Source organism: Mixophyes fleayi, chromosome 1, assembly GCF_038048845.1.
Source record: "Mixophyes fleayi isolate aMixFle1 chromosome 1, aMixFle1.hap1, whole genome shotgun sequence".
Taxonomy (NCBI): domain Eukaryota; kingdom Metazoa; phylum Chordata; class Amphibia; order Anura; family Limnodynastidae; genus Mixophyes; species Mixophyes fleayi.
In genome coordinates, this window is record NC_134402.1 from 142,086,080 (window position 1) to 142,104,618 (window position 18,539).

The following is an 18,539-nucleotide window of genomic DNA, read 5'->3' on the forward strand; positions in this document are numbered from 1 at the left end:
TATTATGTGTATTATTATTTCATGTTATTAGACACATTTTGCCCATACTATTACCTGTGATATTGTATGTAGTATAAATAGAAACAATATTGCCATACTGTGTGAAAATATCAGAACAGCAGCAGTCATTTTGCTTGTGGTAGCTAATGTAATTACCATTTGTCTCAAATGTGTATTGTATGGGGTGCAGCTGAGATGAGGTTTGTTATCAGAACAATGTCTGAGTTAACTAGCTGGCAGCCCATGTTAATTAGCTAGGTCAACAGATAACCTGAGAGGTAATGAGGTTAGAACTTCTACTCATATGCAATGTGCCTCCACAGTAATATATTGGTTGAAATAGCATGGGGAAATGTATCAATATGTGTCAATATAAATGTAATTGTATCAAAAGGTATCACAGACTTATATTGTGTAACCCTGCTGATATCATGTGTCAAAAGTCTTATTGTTCCATGTAAGCGTGCAGTGTCATTCCTTGATGTACTATTGTAACCCCATGTGTAGTGTATCCAGCCAAAACAGCTAATTGAGTCAAGCCATTCTATTGTCTAATCAAGGTAACAGGGACAGTATGTCTAGCAGCTAAATTGTTGACTGGGAGGCCCCTTCTGTAAAGGGGAGGTTGGAGACATTTGACCCTATTTCCTGGGTACAGAGAAAATAATATAGGGCGAGGAGAATGCCAGGGGGGATGCTAGTTTGGAGGATCCTGGGGTAGAAGACATCAGTGAAAAGGACTCTGGGCCAGGCACTGTGGTGCCGCTGGAGGGAACCCTACCAGGACAGGGTTGGTGTGAGCTAGTAACCCAGGCTAGGAGACACCATAACTGTTTTGCTAAACGGTAGTGGTAATATTGCGGGAGGATAAGACCCTGAAAGGGACAGAGATTATGACTTTGGAGTGCTGACTGCAGGAGGCTGCTGGAGAATACGTGCTACCATTTACCCTGTAACTTGTGAACGTCTTGTGGTGTTGTGCTGTCGTAATAAAGTCTTATTTTGGATATATCTTGGTCTACCCGAGTGAGTTGAATCCCACAGAGGGTAACTTCCATCCCAGCTAAGGGTGGTATCCTCACACTACTTTTGAAGCCTTTTCTGCTTTGGGATTCCACCTTATCATGTATCTGTTTGCCCTTGGTAAGTTCAGTGAAAGGGTATTTTTTTTTTTTTTTCTTCATTCATTTTTTTTTACGGGGTGGGGGAGGGAGGGGTCGCCGCGGGGGGTGGGTGGAGGGCTCGACGATCAAAAGCATTGGTGGTCAGTGGTTAGCAACACACAGCCAATCGCCAGGCTGCCTGTTGCTGTGCATCAGACAGGAAGCAGGACGTCTTCATTTCCTATCTGCTGATCTGAGGAGAGGAGCGACGCTGGCACAACTACAGGTAAGTGAAGGGGGGAACTGCCCTGCATATCTATAGGGAGGGGGGGAACTTCCCTGCATATCTATAGGGAGGGGGGGAACTTCCCTGCATATCTATAGGGAGGGGGGGGGGGGAACTGCCCTGCATATCTATAGGGAGGGGGGGGGGAACTGCCCTGCATATCTATAGGGAGGAGGGGGAACTGCCCTGCATATCTATAGGGAGGGAGAGGGGGGACTGTCATACAAATCTATAGGGTGGGAGGGGGGGGGGCTGCCATGAAAATCTATAGGGAGGGAGAGAGGTTGATATGTATGAAGGTGGGCAGAGGAGGGGGGCTGATATATGTGACTGGGGGAGTTTTGATGTGACGGGGGGGGGGATAGCTAGCTAGCAGAGTGGAGGTAAGGAAAATAGCTGCAAGGGGGATGGATGCAGGGTGGGAGGTAAAGAAAATGGCTGCAGCAGGGGTTAAGGAAAATGGCTGTGGGGGGGGTTGTGGTTAAGGAAAATGGCTGCAGGGGGTATTTAAAAAAATAGAGCAGCTTGGGGGGGGCAGAATGATTGTGTGGTGGTCACATGGGTGGTCTCAGCAATCACTAGAATACTAAATATTAGTGAGATGGGGCTGGTAGAGGTTTGTATTTGATTGACAACAAGTATTCAGATATTGCTTATATATGCCTGTCCAATGGGGTACTTTTAGCTGGCCATAATGGAGTGTTTTGTTTTAACTAAAGGGCCTAATCATTCAGGGTTTGCATTATAATACATTTTTGCATTTTCAAAACCAGACGCCAACTTTCCAGAAGCCAGCGAGAGGATAACAAAGTTGCAAGAGAGAAGAGCAAGAACAGGTAAGAGACAATGGCACAATCTGTCTAATTTTGAATGCTGGAGAATACACCTGAACATTCATATTCAGGAGTGTTCCTATACACCTATATATTCGGAGGAGGGATGGGGGGGGGGGGGCGCTGCGGCCGTATTAGCCTAGGGCGGCCAGAACCCTTAATCAGGCCCTGACCAAACCTCTGCCTATATTGTACCCAAGGTATTTATTATCTTCCATTCCATTGTTTTCAGTTGGCTGTTAACCCTGCCTCTGAGTCTAACACCACTTGTACCCTAGGTAAGTGTGACTGCCAATCAGGACTATGGATGATTACATTTTCAAGATAGGCAGCAGCATATTGTCTGTGGGGTCTTAAAATTTTATCAACATTCTCTGAGATGGGCTGGCGCCACATGTAATCCGAATGGTAACACTTTGTATTGAAACAGTCCTTTCGTTGAGCAGGCAAAATTTTATTTTGCCCTATCTCTGTTAATGGTGCTTGCCACTACTCTTGTTAAAACTAGAGTGTGGAGGTATCAGGATGTTCCGAGTCTTTTAATTAACTCATCCATATAGGACAAAGGGGAGGCATCCAATTCAGACATAGAGTTAGGTTTTCAGAAAATCATTGCAGAAGCTCCTGTCCAGTTTTGGAATCAGGACTTTGGGGCTTGACCAATCACTATACTACCCTCCAATTATGCTTAATTCCAGCATCTTTTAATGTCCATGGAACAGCCTCTTTAGTATTAAATTGGGCTTTAAGATAACTTTAACCCCTGGTCTTTCGCCAAAAAATTACTTTCCACTGTGGGACCTAATACAAGTACTCCTGATAAGCAAAGGTGTGCACTTGGGCATTACCATTGTACACTCTGTCTGCTCCAATAAATAATGTAATCCCAGTTTTTTTAGCTTATATTTTAGGGTTTTTAAATCTTTCTAGTAAACCATAGGTCTGGGAGTGGTAAAGTAAGGTCCTAAGGTGAGTGACCTTGTACAACCTGCATAATTCCTTCATGATTTTCTTTGACATAAATGGGGTCAGTCAGGCTTTATTTAGGTATTCCCATGCTGCTAAAGACATGGACTAGTTCTCTAGCTATCGTTTTAGTTGAAGTACTGTGTAATGGTATTGCTTCTGCATGCTAGGTAGCGTAGTCCATTATAACTAGAATATATTGATGACCCTGGGTAGACATTATTAGAGGCCCAACTAGATCCAAAGGTATTCATTCAAATGGGACCTCTATAATAGGTAATGGAACTAAAGGGCTCCTAAAATGTAGCCTCAGAACGTTGTACTGGGGCTCAGGGCAGGATGCATAGCATCCTAAACATCTTTATGGACCCCTGGCCAGAAAAATTGCTGTAATATACTCTCAGAGGTTTTCTATGCTCATAAATGTCTTGCCGTTATGTCTTTATAAGCAAGTTCTAACACCGTTTGCCAATATGGTTTAGGACCTATCAGTTTTTCCATACCATCTTCCCTTTTTTTGTTACCGGATACAAGTTATGCCGTATCGGCAAATGAGGGAGTGAAAGCTTACTATCAGCTTCTGCTGCCTTCCAATTAATCACGTTTACATTTTCAATAGCCTGCAAATAAAATCTTACACACAGTAAATACAGCACACATATAATGCAGTTCAATGTGATACAATATCATAGATTGCTCCAGTTTACCACTTCTCTGCATGCCTGTTTTATATATGTGTGCTGATCTCTGTGTGTTGCTGCTTTTGATTGCTATTCTCTGTATGACTGCTTTTATTCTATGAATAATTTCTTTTAGCCTTATTTGGCTTTAAGAGCAAAACACAAATCTGCACATGTACAAACCACGTTGTGCTAAAAGAGGTGCAAATGCAGTTTTTTGCATGCATGAAAAGTAATGCCTTTGCATGTAGCACATGATTGCTGGGCAGCTTTATTTTTTACAGTGCGATTTACAGTTAAGTGATCTTTTGCCACATTTTAAATTTGCAGTCCTGCAGAACGACATGGTTGTTTCAAGGTTTGACTTCTAGTTTGACTTACTAATAACTCCAAATGAGGACCTTTGTGTGTGTATATTGGTTACTGTGTCCCTTGCACTTTGTGTCTCCAACTTGCACCTTGTGTTTATAGTTACCCTGGCCTTGTTCCATCTTTGTTTTTGCCTTGTTCCTTTTTTGTGGCCACCCTTCTTTCCCTGTGTATCTCTTGGTGTTCTCCCATTTTTCCGGCCGCAGTCATCCACCACACATAGCTTCGGCCTTGCAATGCGCTGTGCATGCACCGGCTGGCGACTAAGAATCAGAGATTCTTGAGCCGTCCCCATTGAAAGACAAGCCACCCGCAACAACATTATCGTGGGTGCAGCCGCACCGCCCACATACATGGTGAGGTTTTGCGGACAGAGAGACAGGTTCGGGCTTGCTATCATGGTTAATACGATGGTTATAAGAAGTATTCACCCCCTTTTGCATTTTTCACGTTTTAGTTTCTTACATCATGAAGTCAAAATGGATTTAATCAGGAATTCTTAGCGCCGCATAACACTTGTTTCTCTGTAATGTCAAATTGAAAAGAAATTCAGAGCTTTTTCTGAATTCTTACTAAAAAAACAGGACAAGCACAAGCCACATTTTCAGTGTATCTAATTGCTCCAAAAAGGTAAATAGTTTGTTAGTAATATATGTGAGAAACCCCTCAAGAGTGAGCAAGACAAATTATTGTTTAGCATTTTATAATTCATATGCTCAACTTAAAACTACATTTTTTTATTATTTTTTTTTGTTAAAGACCTGCTTGAGTTGTTTTTAACAGTGAAAATGCTGATTTTTATTGTGCAAAATGTAATATTTATGTTTGTGTTGATGTTCTAGATTCAAAGACTTAAATCTCACCCCTGCATCATTGTATGGAGTGGCAACAATGAGAATGAGGTTGCAATTGCCAGTGACTGGTTTTCAATACCCACCTATATGAAAGAAATTTATGTACAAGACTATTTGGCCTTGTACATAAAAACCATCAGAGAGCTTGTTCTTAAGGTGAGTGGGTAGAAAACAATTAAACTGAAGTTTGAAGGCACGTCGTAGCTCAGAACTTGCATTAACGTGGGATTTTGACCAACATAGGTACATGAGAAATGACTAGTAGATGACTACATTAGTTAAATGTAAAAGTATAATTCACACTATCTTATTTTATTCATATTGCCTTTGATTTTTTTTTTTTAATGTTAATATTAAGAGATACATGTGTAATTATATTCACAGCACAGGGCTTTACCTAGCTGTTAGAACTGTATTGCTAAATGTGCTTTTAGAAATTATCATGCACTTGAAAGCCATTTCTTTCTATTTAAAATGTCGGTAACATCACTTTTTGATAAAAATACATTCACTCCATGCTCCAAACAGTACAAGAATTACTATTAAAAATAACAAAAGTCATCTTACAACTCGGAGCAGTTATCGGTAATTAATAGTCTGTACAAACTAAAGTAGATTTGCAGGAATGGCTAATACAATTTACAACACAAAATTAATTTACAGTAATATACAAACATACTGTAGATGCATAACGATATAAACATTTTGTACATACATAGAGTAACAATTTATTTCGCCTATAGACATGTTTATATAAAAACAGATAAACAAAGAGACATTTATAGAAACCAAAAAGCACACTTGTGTGAAAGTACACACACACACACACACACACACACACACACACACACACACACACACACACACACACACACACACACACACACACACACACACACACACACACACACACGTGGAAAGATATGCTTGTACATAAACACACTGGGCCAGACACAACCCTTTACAGAATAGTAATAATTTTACACTGTGCAATGCCCAGGTAACACCAGCTACCACATGCAGCAACACAAAAATTCACGCACTTTATTTTTCATAAAGCGAATGGTCGCTTTTGAATATCCTCATCTTATTTTCATGTTAATGTAGCAATAGAAGGGAATAGTGTGGACCTCATCTTCCCTGTTACCAGTCGCTGAAAGCCGCAGGAGAACTGAGTCTGTCCAATTTTCAATAGACTTTAAATATGAGTATCTTTATTCAGGCCTTTTGAAGAGGACTGGATGGATTCAGTTCTCCCTCATTGTTAGCTGAAATGTGATATTGGTGTCCAGTGGTTCATGGCTTGGGGACAGACACCTCCATACATGCTTGATAGGTAAAAAATTGTATTTAAATCACAGCATAGACTTCAAGATTTGTAAGTGTTACCAGTCCTTCAAGAATGTCCCCTCAGATCCTCCTGTTTCTGTCTCTGTTCAGATGGATGCGACTCGTCCTTTCATTGCATCAAGTCCAACCAATGGGAAAGAGACGATTAAAGAAAACTGGCTTTCCAAAAATCCGTATGACAATCACTATGGTGATACCCACTACTACAATTACATGACAGACTGCTGGGACTGGACATTATACCCCAAAGCTCGCCTTGTTTCTGAATATGGTTTTCAATCGTGGCCATCATTTAGTACAATACAACAAGTAAAACATAAATACTGGGCTAAATATTATTCTATAAAAACTAGTTTACTGTATTTTTCATTTATATTTTATTATTTATTATTATTATTTATTATTATTTTTTGTATTTACATTTCTCAGTACCAGCACTTAGGTCTTTTATAAAGACATTTTATGCTCACTAAATGAACAGTTATAATATAAATAACCTTTAACGCCTCTAGAACAGAAATATAATGCCTTAATATCAAGCCTTATCTTCTTTCTCGTGACTTCTCATGACTACTTTATTGCTACTAATGCTGTGATTCCTGGAACCTACACACATCATGTGCCTCATGCCTCAATAAGGACATTAGTTTCTAATGAATTGACTGGCTGAAGTTTCTAAATATTGGCTCAGTCCATAGAATAGCTCCACCGTTGCAGTTCTTCCAGCACAATAGACAAAACAGTATCCGTTTTGCTATATTTTCCCATCTGTTTTATCTGTCCTTTCAGTTTTCAAGTGGTGATTTAATCAGATGTAAGCTCTGGTATGATACATACCTTCATAACGTCTCTTATTTAGATTTCCACCCCTGAAGACTGGTCCTACACTAGTAACTTTACTGCACATCGGCAGCATCATACTTCAGGAAATGATCAGATGATTTTTCAAGCTGGTCTCCACTATAATATGCCTAAGAACACTGATCCTATTAAAGAATTTCAAGATACCTTGTACCTAACCCAGGTAACGTGAGTGGTTTTCTGAGATGTCTGTCACTGTGTTGGTGTAGATTTGTAGACAAAGGTCCGAGGTGTAGGCTAATGTGTATTTTAAATGTTTTGAATTTTGCTACAGAGATACTTATTTTTAAAATCACGTGCTTCCAAGCAAATAGCAAAGTAATACATATATTAACAATGTTTCCTATGGTTGTATGTTTCTTTAAGTTAAAAACAAAGATAAATAGATTATAGTTTATATCCACTGTTGTAAACTGAGAAATTTTGGTAAGGGGGAAAAAATAAGTATGTATAAAAGTGCAGGATATGTTTAGCAGCCATGGGTAGAGGAAGAGACCTCAGTGAATCTGAAAGATATTTGTTACTATGGTGTAGAACACTGTTCTGATAGCTTTGGTACCTCAACCCGATATATAAAGACACTATTGGATTTAATCTATAAAAATAATCAAAATTGGACTTAAAGGTTCTAAAGTCACATTCTATAAAAATGTGTCATTTTAAAGTAACTTTTATGTCGTGCAGGTTGAAATTTATCGTAATGAAATAAAATGTGTGTTGCTTAGATTAGCACTAAAAAATAAGGCATTTTACAGAATCTGGGTACAGTAAAATGTTGCCTAAAACAATACAACACAATGAAAGTGCAATTCACACTTGAAAATACTCAGAAATTTTATTTTTGTAGTAGAAAATGTCAAAATGCTAACTTTTTTTATAATAGACATATTTTTTTTTCATTTTTATTGATCAGTTTAAAATATTTTTGTTAGAAATAAGTCATTTTTACATGACTTTTATAATGCAAGTATTTTTAATGTTATTTGATGTCCATGACATGTTTTTTTGTTTCTAGTCCCAAACAATAAAAATCTTAAAGTAAAGAAAACTTTTTCTTGCACACTTTATAAAATGGAGTGTAATTCTTATTCCAAAAAAGCTTTGCACTTTTTTTTTGTTTTTTTACTGCACTTTTACTCATGTTTGTGTTTGTACTTCTTTTAATATAGGTAGTTACTGGTATATACGAATATTGCTATGGTTGTATTGTTAACAAGGCATAGTTTGGGTTGCATTGCACTCTATATAGCAGACCCTGTTTGTCATCATTCGGGAGGCTGACAGTAATTTTGGGCCCTGGTGTTCACATTTTTTGGTCCAACACAGGCTGTGTGATACCCCTTGGCTACTCTTAGCTGTGCATGCAGCCTAGGCAAACTCCATTGCTGTGTATGCTGCCCAGGAGGGGTGGGACTGTGCAGACCAGTAGGAAGCTATTGGTCTGCTTAGTCACTTTACCCTTCCTTTAACGAGCCCTATCTGTCCCCGCTATAATTTGCCATGGCCGGACCCTTAAGGGAGGCCTGGCCACAGGTATTTTGTTCCTGCCACACATCCCTGGACACCATGTGCTCTTCTATTTTAGTCATGTAAACAAAAGGACAAGATCATTTTCCAGAATTTACATTGGAGAATAACGGAGTAATCTGTGTGATCTTTCCTAGGTAATGCAGGCTCAGTGTATAAAACTGCAGACTGAATTTTACAGGCGTAGTCAGAATGAGATTGTGAATGGACTTGGCTTCACAATGGGGGCACTCTACTGGCAGTTGAACGATATCTGGCAAGCTCCCTCTTGGTCATCAATAGGTACGTTGGAAGCCTGACAAAAGGCTATAGACCTGGTTCATGTGCGGACAGAAGTCCATTTACGTGTTGTATCTTGCGTGAAATCGCTCTGTACATACTAAGAAAAGAACCTTACACCAATGAAAGCAATTGAATGCAATTCATGTCTGAACGCAAATGACACTTACGACTGCCTATGACTTGAAGGGTGGAATGGGGGAGGGGAAGAGGCAATGTACAGACAATAGACAATGTACAGTAAGGGAGTGCCGAGGCAGATGTGGCCGATTTAAGTCCTGGTTTCCCTTAAGTACGTTTTGTTTCCAGATGTATCGTTTGCAGCATCGACAGTGCAGGTGTAAGTGGTGACTGATAGTGATGACTCACAGCATAGTCTTTGTTTGGAAAAGTACATCTTTGAGTGCCACAAGCTAGCACGTGTACGCAATTAACAGCTTGTAAAAAGGCATTGTATATACAGTATGCTTTAAGAACATTTTAATTTATGTATTTATGTTAAAGGAATATTATTATTTTTTTTTTTTTTTAAACCAACCATAATTTTTATTGATTATACTGTTTGAGTTGTTAATTTGTTTTATAATATACATTTTTTTTTTGTATGCGTTCTGATGTGGCCTTACATTGCACATATGCTTGTGTGTATACCGCAGTCTGTTCTGTCTGTTAACATGAAACATTTAGGCAGAGGATACTTATACCCAGATTTAAATCTAAATGTATCTTGAGATCCGCTTGGATTTGAATATGGTCAGAACACTCAATGTGTTGGTGACAAAAACCTAGGTTGGCCTTATGTAAAAAGTATACAGACTTAATGTAAATGATCATAGTAAAATCCACATTCAGTTGCTTCTTGTACAACAGGTGGTAGGTAGCACAGGTACATGTATCTAATTGGTTGCTATAAATTATCACCAGAAGGAATGTATCTGACAGGGCATTGGTTTGTTATGTTTTCAATTTGGTGTTTAATATGTAATTGTAAATAAAGTTTGTATACATTTTATTTAAGTTCAAATTGTTGTTTTTTTTTAATTGTCAGTATTGAAGTTTCCCTAAAAGGGTAAATATTCAATTTTGTTTAACTTGAAAATCTACCTCTCAGTTGTACATTTGCACATAGTACAAGGAAAACTCAGAGGAATGATAACCTTATTACCAATTTCTCAAAAAGTATATTTTCCTTTTAGTTGTTCTTATAATCGCTAGCTCTTTAAGCATTGTGAACTAAACTGCTTAGAGCTGTACTTGCCATTTATGCAAGAAAAAAATCTAGAACACAGATATTCTTTTGGAATTGATACTATCTGGACTTAATTAATTTTTGTGCGCCCATCTAGGATCAGATATAAAAATGCTAATAATTGTTGGTTTGCACATATTATTTATGTATGCAGTGCCAACTGTGGGAACAGCACGTCATATGGTTGCAATAAATATACATTAAATGCAAGATATTGGGCATATGTTCAGTACATGCCAAAACAAAAAAAAAGGCCTGGCCAAAACCATTAAAAACTAAAACTTAATCATTGTAAATTCATCCATGGAAAAATGCTTTCTATATTGTACATTAGTCAATTGATGCTTTGCTATGATACATAATTTACATAGATTATATGTATATATATATATATATATATATATATATATATATATATATATATATATATATCTCTATATATATTATACAGTTAATATATATATTATACAGTTATTATATAAATTTGTCTAAGCAATTCTTAGTAATGTCATTTATTTTGTTTTCAACCGCTTTCCTGCTAAGACATTGTCTCACCCCTGTGCTCAGCCTATTTTGGCACTTTTGGACTCATTACATTCCAATGGCAGTAGCAGTCCTTATTCTGTGCGGTAACCACACAAATTATACCTTTTGCATTTTCTGAATATACCATTAGTGTCTTTAAAACTGAAGACCTTTAAGTAGTTTCTGCAACTTAGCATAATAGCAGAAAATAACATATTTTTTAACTTATTTACAACAAAACAATTGGACAAAAATGTAAAATATTGTCATAACGTTCTGAATAGCTGTGAATCTCCCGATAAGAGTGGCACCCCATTTATATGGGTTGACTGGAATGCGCAATAGTTTTCTGGAGGTGGCGCAAGGGTTTTTTTTTCTCATTTTTTTAACTTTTTATTTTCTGTTTTTTTTAATTTATTTAAAAAAATTAAGTTTTGCAAAGTTTAGAAAAAGAGGAATTGTTATTCCTTTCTGAATAACTACCAGTCTCCCAACAATAATGATATACTAGTTGTGGTTGGTGTAAGGTGGTTCCAAGAGTACAAATATGAGCCACACATGTTGTTGCACTCAGATATTTTGCAAATAAACATGCAGAGATTTGTTAAGAGTTGTATTTTTATCAATTTTGTGGCGGGCTTTGTTGGGCGATCATGATCTTTTTGAAAAGAGTGGTGCTCCCCCTTTTTTTTGAAGCAACATAGGGGAGCTAGATTAAGCAGAAAACAAATACCACCACTATTACCATTAATATATAAGTGGATATTGTGGTCAAGTCACAATGAAGCCTGTCAGCAAATAACATGATTATAAACTAGATAAGTTTAATCGTAAACTTCATTTATTTAGAACGTCAGTATAACTATAGTACCAAACATAGATGCAATTCTGTCTTGCAGTTTCTAAAATCAATAACTAATCAATCTATTGCTGTTGTTCCAAGAACATCATTAAGTAATATTCTATAACAGACCAGAGAACTGATATGCCAAAACAAATGAGTTATTAGGATACTTTTTCAGCAGTTTAATAGGAGATTTATCTCTGTGTGCTACTTACTCAGTAGTGGTTACCGTTTTTGAAAATCAATATTAATAACTGCAGCCCTTATATTATAGTCAAGTTAACCTGTGCATGATACTCATGCATTCTAGTCAAATCAAGCTACTTAAGGTGTTAAAAAGGTTCTTGTCATGCATTTGGGCCATAGCCCAGGCCTCAACCACCAACCACTCCCAACTGTCACTTCTCCTTTAAGAAATATATATATTTTTTTTTTAAATCTTTATTAACACTTTTAACAATGAACAAATTAAATTAACAAATTAAAAACATCTTAGTATACCAAATTTCAGCCCTTTCTGAATTTTTTTTTCCACACACACTAAGAATTTAGTAGGTCAGTGTATAACTCCGCCCAGCAGGTGGCGCTGCAGCTTGGTTTTATTTTTCCCACACACAGACAGACTAAAACACGCCACTAGACATTTATATTATAGATTGTGATTTTTATCTATTATGTTACAGATATTTACAACATGACTGCGAGTGAATAAACAGTCACGAACACAGCGTGTTTATTTTCAACAAAGAGAATCCTTAATAATAACTATATTTAGTGCTGATCTGGTACTTTCTCACTCATTTTTAATTAAATAAAGATAGCATAGCAGAAATCATATTAAGGGTTTAGTTTCCTTATTCCCCATTGAAAACAAGGGAATAATATTGTAGTAATATAATAGGAGAGTTATTTCTACGTGTGCTACTCCGTAGCAGTTGCCGATTTGGAAACCAACATAATCACTGTAGTTTTATATCACAGTTCTGCTATTTTATAAATCCTATTCAGCGCAGTTGATTTATTCTAAATCTATTCTGCTGTTACAGATTTACACACATGACTGAATTACCAACAATTCACAAACAGTGCGTGTATTCTAATAAAGATAAAGTCACTTAGCATTAATCATAACATCAAGCACCGATAAGATCTTCCTTCCTTCCTTCCTTCATAATGAACAGACGGAACGAAAGGCCAACATAACACAAATCACATCAGGAATCTATTTGATTAATTACTATGTATTGGATTGCAACTCGCTACTTAGATTTGGTGTAATATAGATATACTATCATGTAGTATAATATATAGATACCATCACTCAATTTCTATATTAGTAGAACTAACACGCAGTATTTTTGCCAGTTAACAGCTAACCCTGAACATAATGGGCTGCGTTACTAGAGAGTTATACGATATTTTGTAGCACCTGTGATGATATAACAACTACAAGATTAAAATATTGAATCAGGCAGTATAGACAGTCAGAACTATAATATCACAGTATCACTAGTGGACATTTGTAGCTAGTAGAGTTGATCTTATGGCTCTAGTCGACATTGGTGATTTTAATAATACTATGAAAGAAACTGTTCAAACGTTATACACTTTAATATTTGGTTTATTACATGAACTAACTGATCAATTTTCTTATAGTTATTTAAATGACACCTCGGTTATTAGGAGCACCTCTCTAAAAGATTTCTATCTTTTAGTAAAGGAATTCAAAATGTGGCGTTTCAATTAAAAAAAAATTGATTAATGAAATAAAGTTTATTATTTTAAACATAAAACATATTATTGTGAATTTTGAGTGCCCTCACTATAAGAGTCTGTAATGTCTGTTACTATTGTCACCAATAAAGATTGATTAGCGAGGTTCCAAAACACACAGATTTAATAGTAAAAATATAACAAACTATAACCAATAGTGATGGGTAGTTCACGAATGATTAGTTTAAATGAACTAATCTTCAAAGTGAACCAAATCATTTAGTTCACATCTCTGGCAAAGATTAGTTCACCAGGGACTAAAACAAGTGGAAGGAGTTAGAGATAAAGCAGAGCAGCTCCAGCAGCCTCACTCACTCTCTCATTCACACTGGCTCTTTTGTTTCTATTCAGCTCTCTCATATAATACTCATGAGTCAGTACCTCTAAACTACCAGAGGTGGCACTGCTGTGCTGAGACATTGTGTGAGACTCTGGAGCTGATCACTGACTGTGAGTCATGAGTCATTCTCCTCGCTCAGGAGTTCAATAGTTCATCTAGTTCATTTCACTCACTGAGTCATACGAGTCTCCGAATCATTTCACTCTTCGAATCATTTCACTCTTCGAATCATTTCACTCTTCGAATCATTTCACTCTTCGAATCATTTCACTCTTCGAATCATTTCACTCTCTGAATCATTTCACTCTCTGAATCATTTCACTCTCTGAATCATTTCAGAGAGTGAAATGATTCAGAGAGTGAAATGATTCGAAGAGTGAAATGATTCGAAGAGTGAAATGATTCGAAGAGTGAAATGATTCGAAGAGTGAAATGATTCGAAGAGTGAAATGATTCAGAGAGTGAAATGATTCAGAGAGTGAAATGATTCAGAGAGTGAAATGATTCAATCATTTAGCTCATGAGTCACAGGAAACATTCTCTTCCCTGTCAGCTCAAGACACACCACTGCTGAGTGCTGCATGCTATATACTGTAGTTCTGTTTACTGCAACATATATACAGGGGAGATGTATTAAACCTTCAAGAGAGATAAAGTGCAAACGTTGCCCATTGCAATTAATCAGTTTGTGCCATTTTATAGACTCTGCTAGATAAATGACAGAAGCTGATTAGTCATAATTGCCAACATTATGTTGGTTACGTCTGGGAGTTCCTGGAGCAGGGTATGGGTGTAGGGGGCGGGGCTTAATGAATTGCGCCATTTTGGCCCCACCCCCAGTGACGTAATACCTATTTTGGGTCTTTTTACAGCTGTAAAAATTCCCCTCTAAGGTTTGATTCATCTCCCCTATATCCTGATTGCACTAATCTCAATTTTAAAAGCAAAAAATTGACACTTTATAATACTCTGAATTTGGGTCTTTTTCATTTGCATATTATGGAAATAAAAAATAATAATGAAAATGTAATTAACTTTGCAGAGCTCAACGTGTCACTACTAGTTTTTGTATAAGTGATTGCCCTTTTTAAAATATTAAAAATGATCTGACATATTAAACTTATTTGATAATATTAACAGGACTATAACTCATTTACAGTATGTGTAATAGACTAATTCTATGTCTCCAATCACTTCTCTCAGCAGTGATCTAACTGAACTAACTGAGCTAAATTAACTAAATGAACTACTGAGTCAAATGAGTGAAATGAACTAATCTTTTGTGTGAACTAGATCAGAATGAACTAATCTTCAAAATTAACTAGATTTCCCATCACTAATTACCAATACATACGCGTGTGCACTGGACCCAGTAACAGCTCATCAATTCTGAAATCTGTGTTGTGAAAGAGTGTTACTGTACCAGTGGCCTGTTTATATACAGTTTGGTTAGAAAAAAAACCAGTGATGTCACAATGGACACAAAGATAACACTAAGAGTTCTTCATTGGTTCAGGGTTTATGGTGGTCCAGTACAATGCAGGTCATAGGTCAATTTAAACGATCCTTCTGGAAAGGTGGGGGGCAACTCACTCCAACAGCTGTGTACGTTTCTTGCTTCAGGGACCCACTGATAATCTGGTTTAAACGAACCCATTAACAGAGTATCTTTGCAAATTAATCTTATATTAACCCAGGGGCAAACACCGGATTCGAGGAGGGGGGTTTCCACGCCACGATACCAGTGGGCATGTGTAGGGGCGTGGCTACAAACACACACCTTGTCAAACACACAGACATGTAAACTGTCCCATACACAGATAAGCACAGACACACACATACACAAACACACAGGTTCAAACACAGACATGAAGACTTTATTGATATGCATTAAAATAATATGACTTGTATGACATTGGTTAGTAGTGAAATATTAAAAACAAGTATATGACAAAATGACCCAGAAAATAACAACTGTTAAGATCAATAGACAAACTATCGAGACGCGCTGTTTCCCCAATAATACGTTATAATTGCTGAATGAATGCTAACTGTAAGGGAATTGTTATAAACTCCTCTTGTTGAGATGTAACACAAGCAGGGTTGGATCTAAACCTCGTGAGTCTAAAACATAAACGGACATGTATTCCTCATTGGGAATTCCCTATATTGAAATGTATTCAGATATAAAGTATTTAGAAGTTTAGAAGTCGCAATGGTAATGACATAAGTGTTATGTCCTTATGACTGAAGAGGATCCTGTATTGTCCCAAATTGAATATCAGTTCTATAGAAAAGGTATATTCCCTTTTAAAGTTAGATCATACTCTATCTGACTGAAACTCTCATATAATAAAATAATCTCTGCTCTAATGGAGTGTTAGAACCTATAGATGTGAGAAATTCCTCATATCTCCTCACGGAGACTGAGAGTATGCTTGATCTATCTCAATTCGTTATATCTAAACTATGTGAGCATGAGTAAGTAGGATCAGGGAGTAGAAACTAAACTCAACCCTATAGCATTCACACTAAATAATGTTATATACAGCAGAGGAGAAACAGCGTGTGTAACGCCGACGCGCGTTTCACTCTGCTAAGCTTTGTCAAGGCAACCCGACTTGTCGTCTTGATTGGCTATTTAAAGAGGAAGAAACGCCCTTCATTAGACGTCATAACAAGCGTGGAAGATCAGTGAATTTCTGAACTGTGACTCTCCCAATGTGATTTATTGTCTCACTTGTCCATGTAATTTACGATATATGGGCATGAATAGCAGACCCCTCAAAAAGAGGGTGCTAGAGCATATTGGTAACATCAGAAAAGCGGAAAGGGATATGCACAATCACAAACAAATCATTACTGTAGCAAGACATTTTATCAAATGCCATGAGGGCAAACCTATGGGACTCCAGGCATTTGCCATGGAACGGATCCACATGGGTCTACGAGGTGGTGATCTTAATTTGGAGCTTCTCAAGAGGGAAGCGAAAAAAATCTTTTTGATGAATAGTCTTGTTCCCAAGGGTCTTAATGACCATAACAACTTTTCAGTATTTCTGTGAGCCATCCTGAATTTATTAAGGAACTGGATATTAATAATTAGCACATTGTATCACCAATCCCTTCAATTCAGGCCCTTGGAATAAGGCCCTTTATTGTCTTAATGTTTACTTAGTGTCACCTTATATTTTTTGTGTCATTTCTTTATATATCTCACTTTATTGAGACCTAGAGTATCTCATCATATTGCCTTTGGGCATTTCCTATGCACTTATGATATCTGTATGATTACACATCGAGTTTTTATTTCATCGTAGATAATTATATATCCCTTAATATTGGGGGGTCTTTATTCTAATAAAGATCCTTAAAAAATATTCTTCAAATATATCTTTAAATAGATTTCCGCATGTATATGTTCATGCCTGTTTTATACTATAGTGGTCTTAACAGACTTCTCTGCCACCTAATAATGGATGCCGGATCAGTTTAGTTGGGAATCATATTCATGATTATCCATAACCGGGACGTTTCACCTATGAACCATACTTTTTACAACTTTCTCTCTTAATGACAACCTGGATGAGGTATAAAGGGCTATAAAATAGCACTTATTGCCATATCATGTGGACTGATTCTTGTATTCTAACTGTATATTAACAGGATAACTTCATTCCCCCTTTTCTCTAATCAATATACACTTACCTCTGGATTAACCAACATGTTACTGAATTCGCTGTCACGTCTGAGCGTTCAAAGTAACCATGGTAACGGCTCAAAATGACACTCATTAGGAGGCGGACTCTGAATACTATCCACAACGTATACTAGAACGTTACCATGGTAACAGCTTGTTATGACGTCTAATGAAGGGCATTTCTTCCTCTTTAAATAGCCAATCAAGACGCCAAGTCTGGTTGCCTTGACGAAGCTTAGCAGAGTGAAACGCACGTCGGCGTTACACGCGCTGTTTCTCCTCTGCTGTATATAACATTATTTAGTGTGAATGCTATAGGGTTGAATCTAGTTTCTACTCCCTGATCCTACTTACTGATGCTCACATAGTTTAGATATAACGAATTGAGATAGATCAAGCATACTCTCAGTCTCCGTGAGGAGATATGAGGAATTTCTCACATCTATAGGTTCTAACACTCCATTAGAGCAGAAATTATTTTATTATATGAGAGTTTCAGTCAGATAGAGTATGATCTAACTTTGAAAGGGAATATACCTTTTCTATAGAACTGATATTCAATTTGGGACAATACAGGATCCTCTTCAGTCATAAGGACATAACACTTATGTCATTACCATTGCGACTTCTAAACTTCTAAATACTTTATATCTGAATACATTTCAATATAGGGAATTCCCAATGAGGAATACATGTCCGTTTATGTTTTAGACTCACGAGGTTTAGATCCAACCCTGCTTGTGTTACATCTCAACAAGAGGAGTTTATAACAATTCCCTTACAGTTAGCATTCATTCAGCAATTATAACGTATTATTGGGGAAACAGCGCGTCTCGATAGTTTGTCTATCGATCTTAACAGTTGTTATTTTCTGGGTCATTTTGTCATATACTTGTTTTTAATATTTCTCTACTAACCAATGTCATACAAGTCATATTATTTTAATGCATATCAATAAAGTCTTCATATAATTTTAATTATCCCTTGAGTGCCCCTTAGA

At 37.0% G+C, this 18,539-nt stretch overlaps 1 protein-coding gene across 2 annotated transcripts in view; it reads left to right on the forward strand.

Moving 5' to 3' along the window:
- MANBA (mannosidase beta) overlaps nt 1–18,539 on the forward strand; it is a 94,493-nt gene that overhangs the window by 71,126 nt on the left and 4,828 nt on the right. For both annotated transcript variants that reach the window (XM_075201015.1, XM_075201025.1), the window contains exons 11-14: nt 5,080–5,247; nt 6,532–6,750; nt 7,301–7,465; nt 8,967–9,111. In XM_075201015.1, coding sequence (XP_075057116.1) covers nt 5,080–5,247; nt 6,532–6,750; nt 7,301–7,465; nt 8,967–9,111 — 697 coding nt within the window. The remainder of the gene's footprint in view (nt 1–5,079; nt 5,248–6,531; nt 6,751–7,300; nt 7,466–8,966; nt 9,112–18,539) is intronic.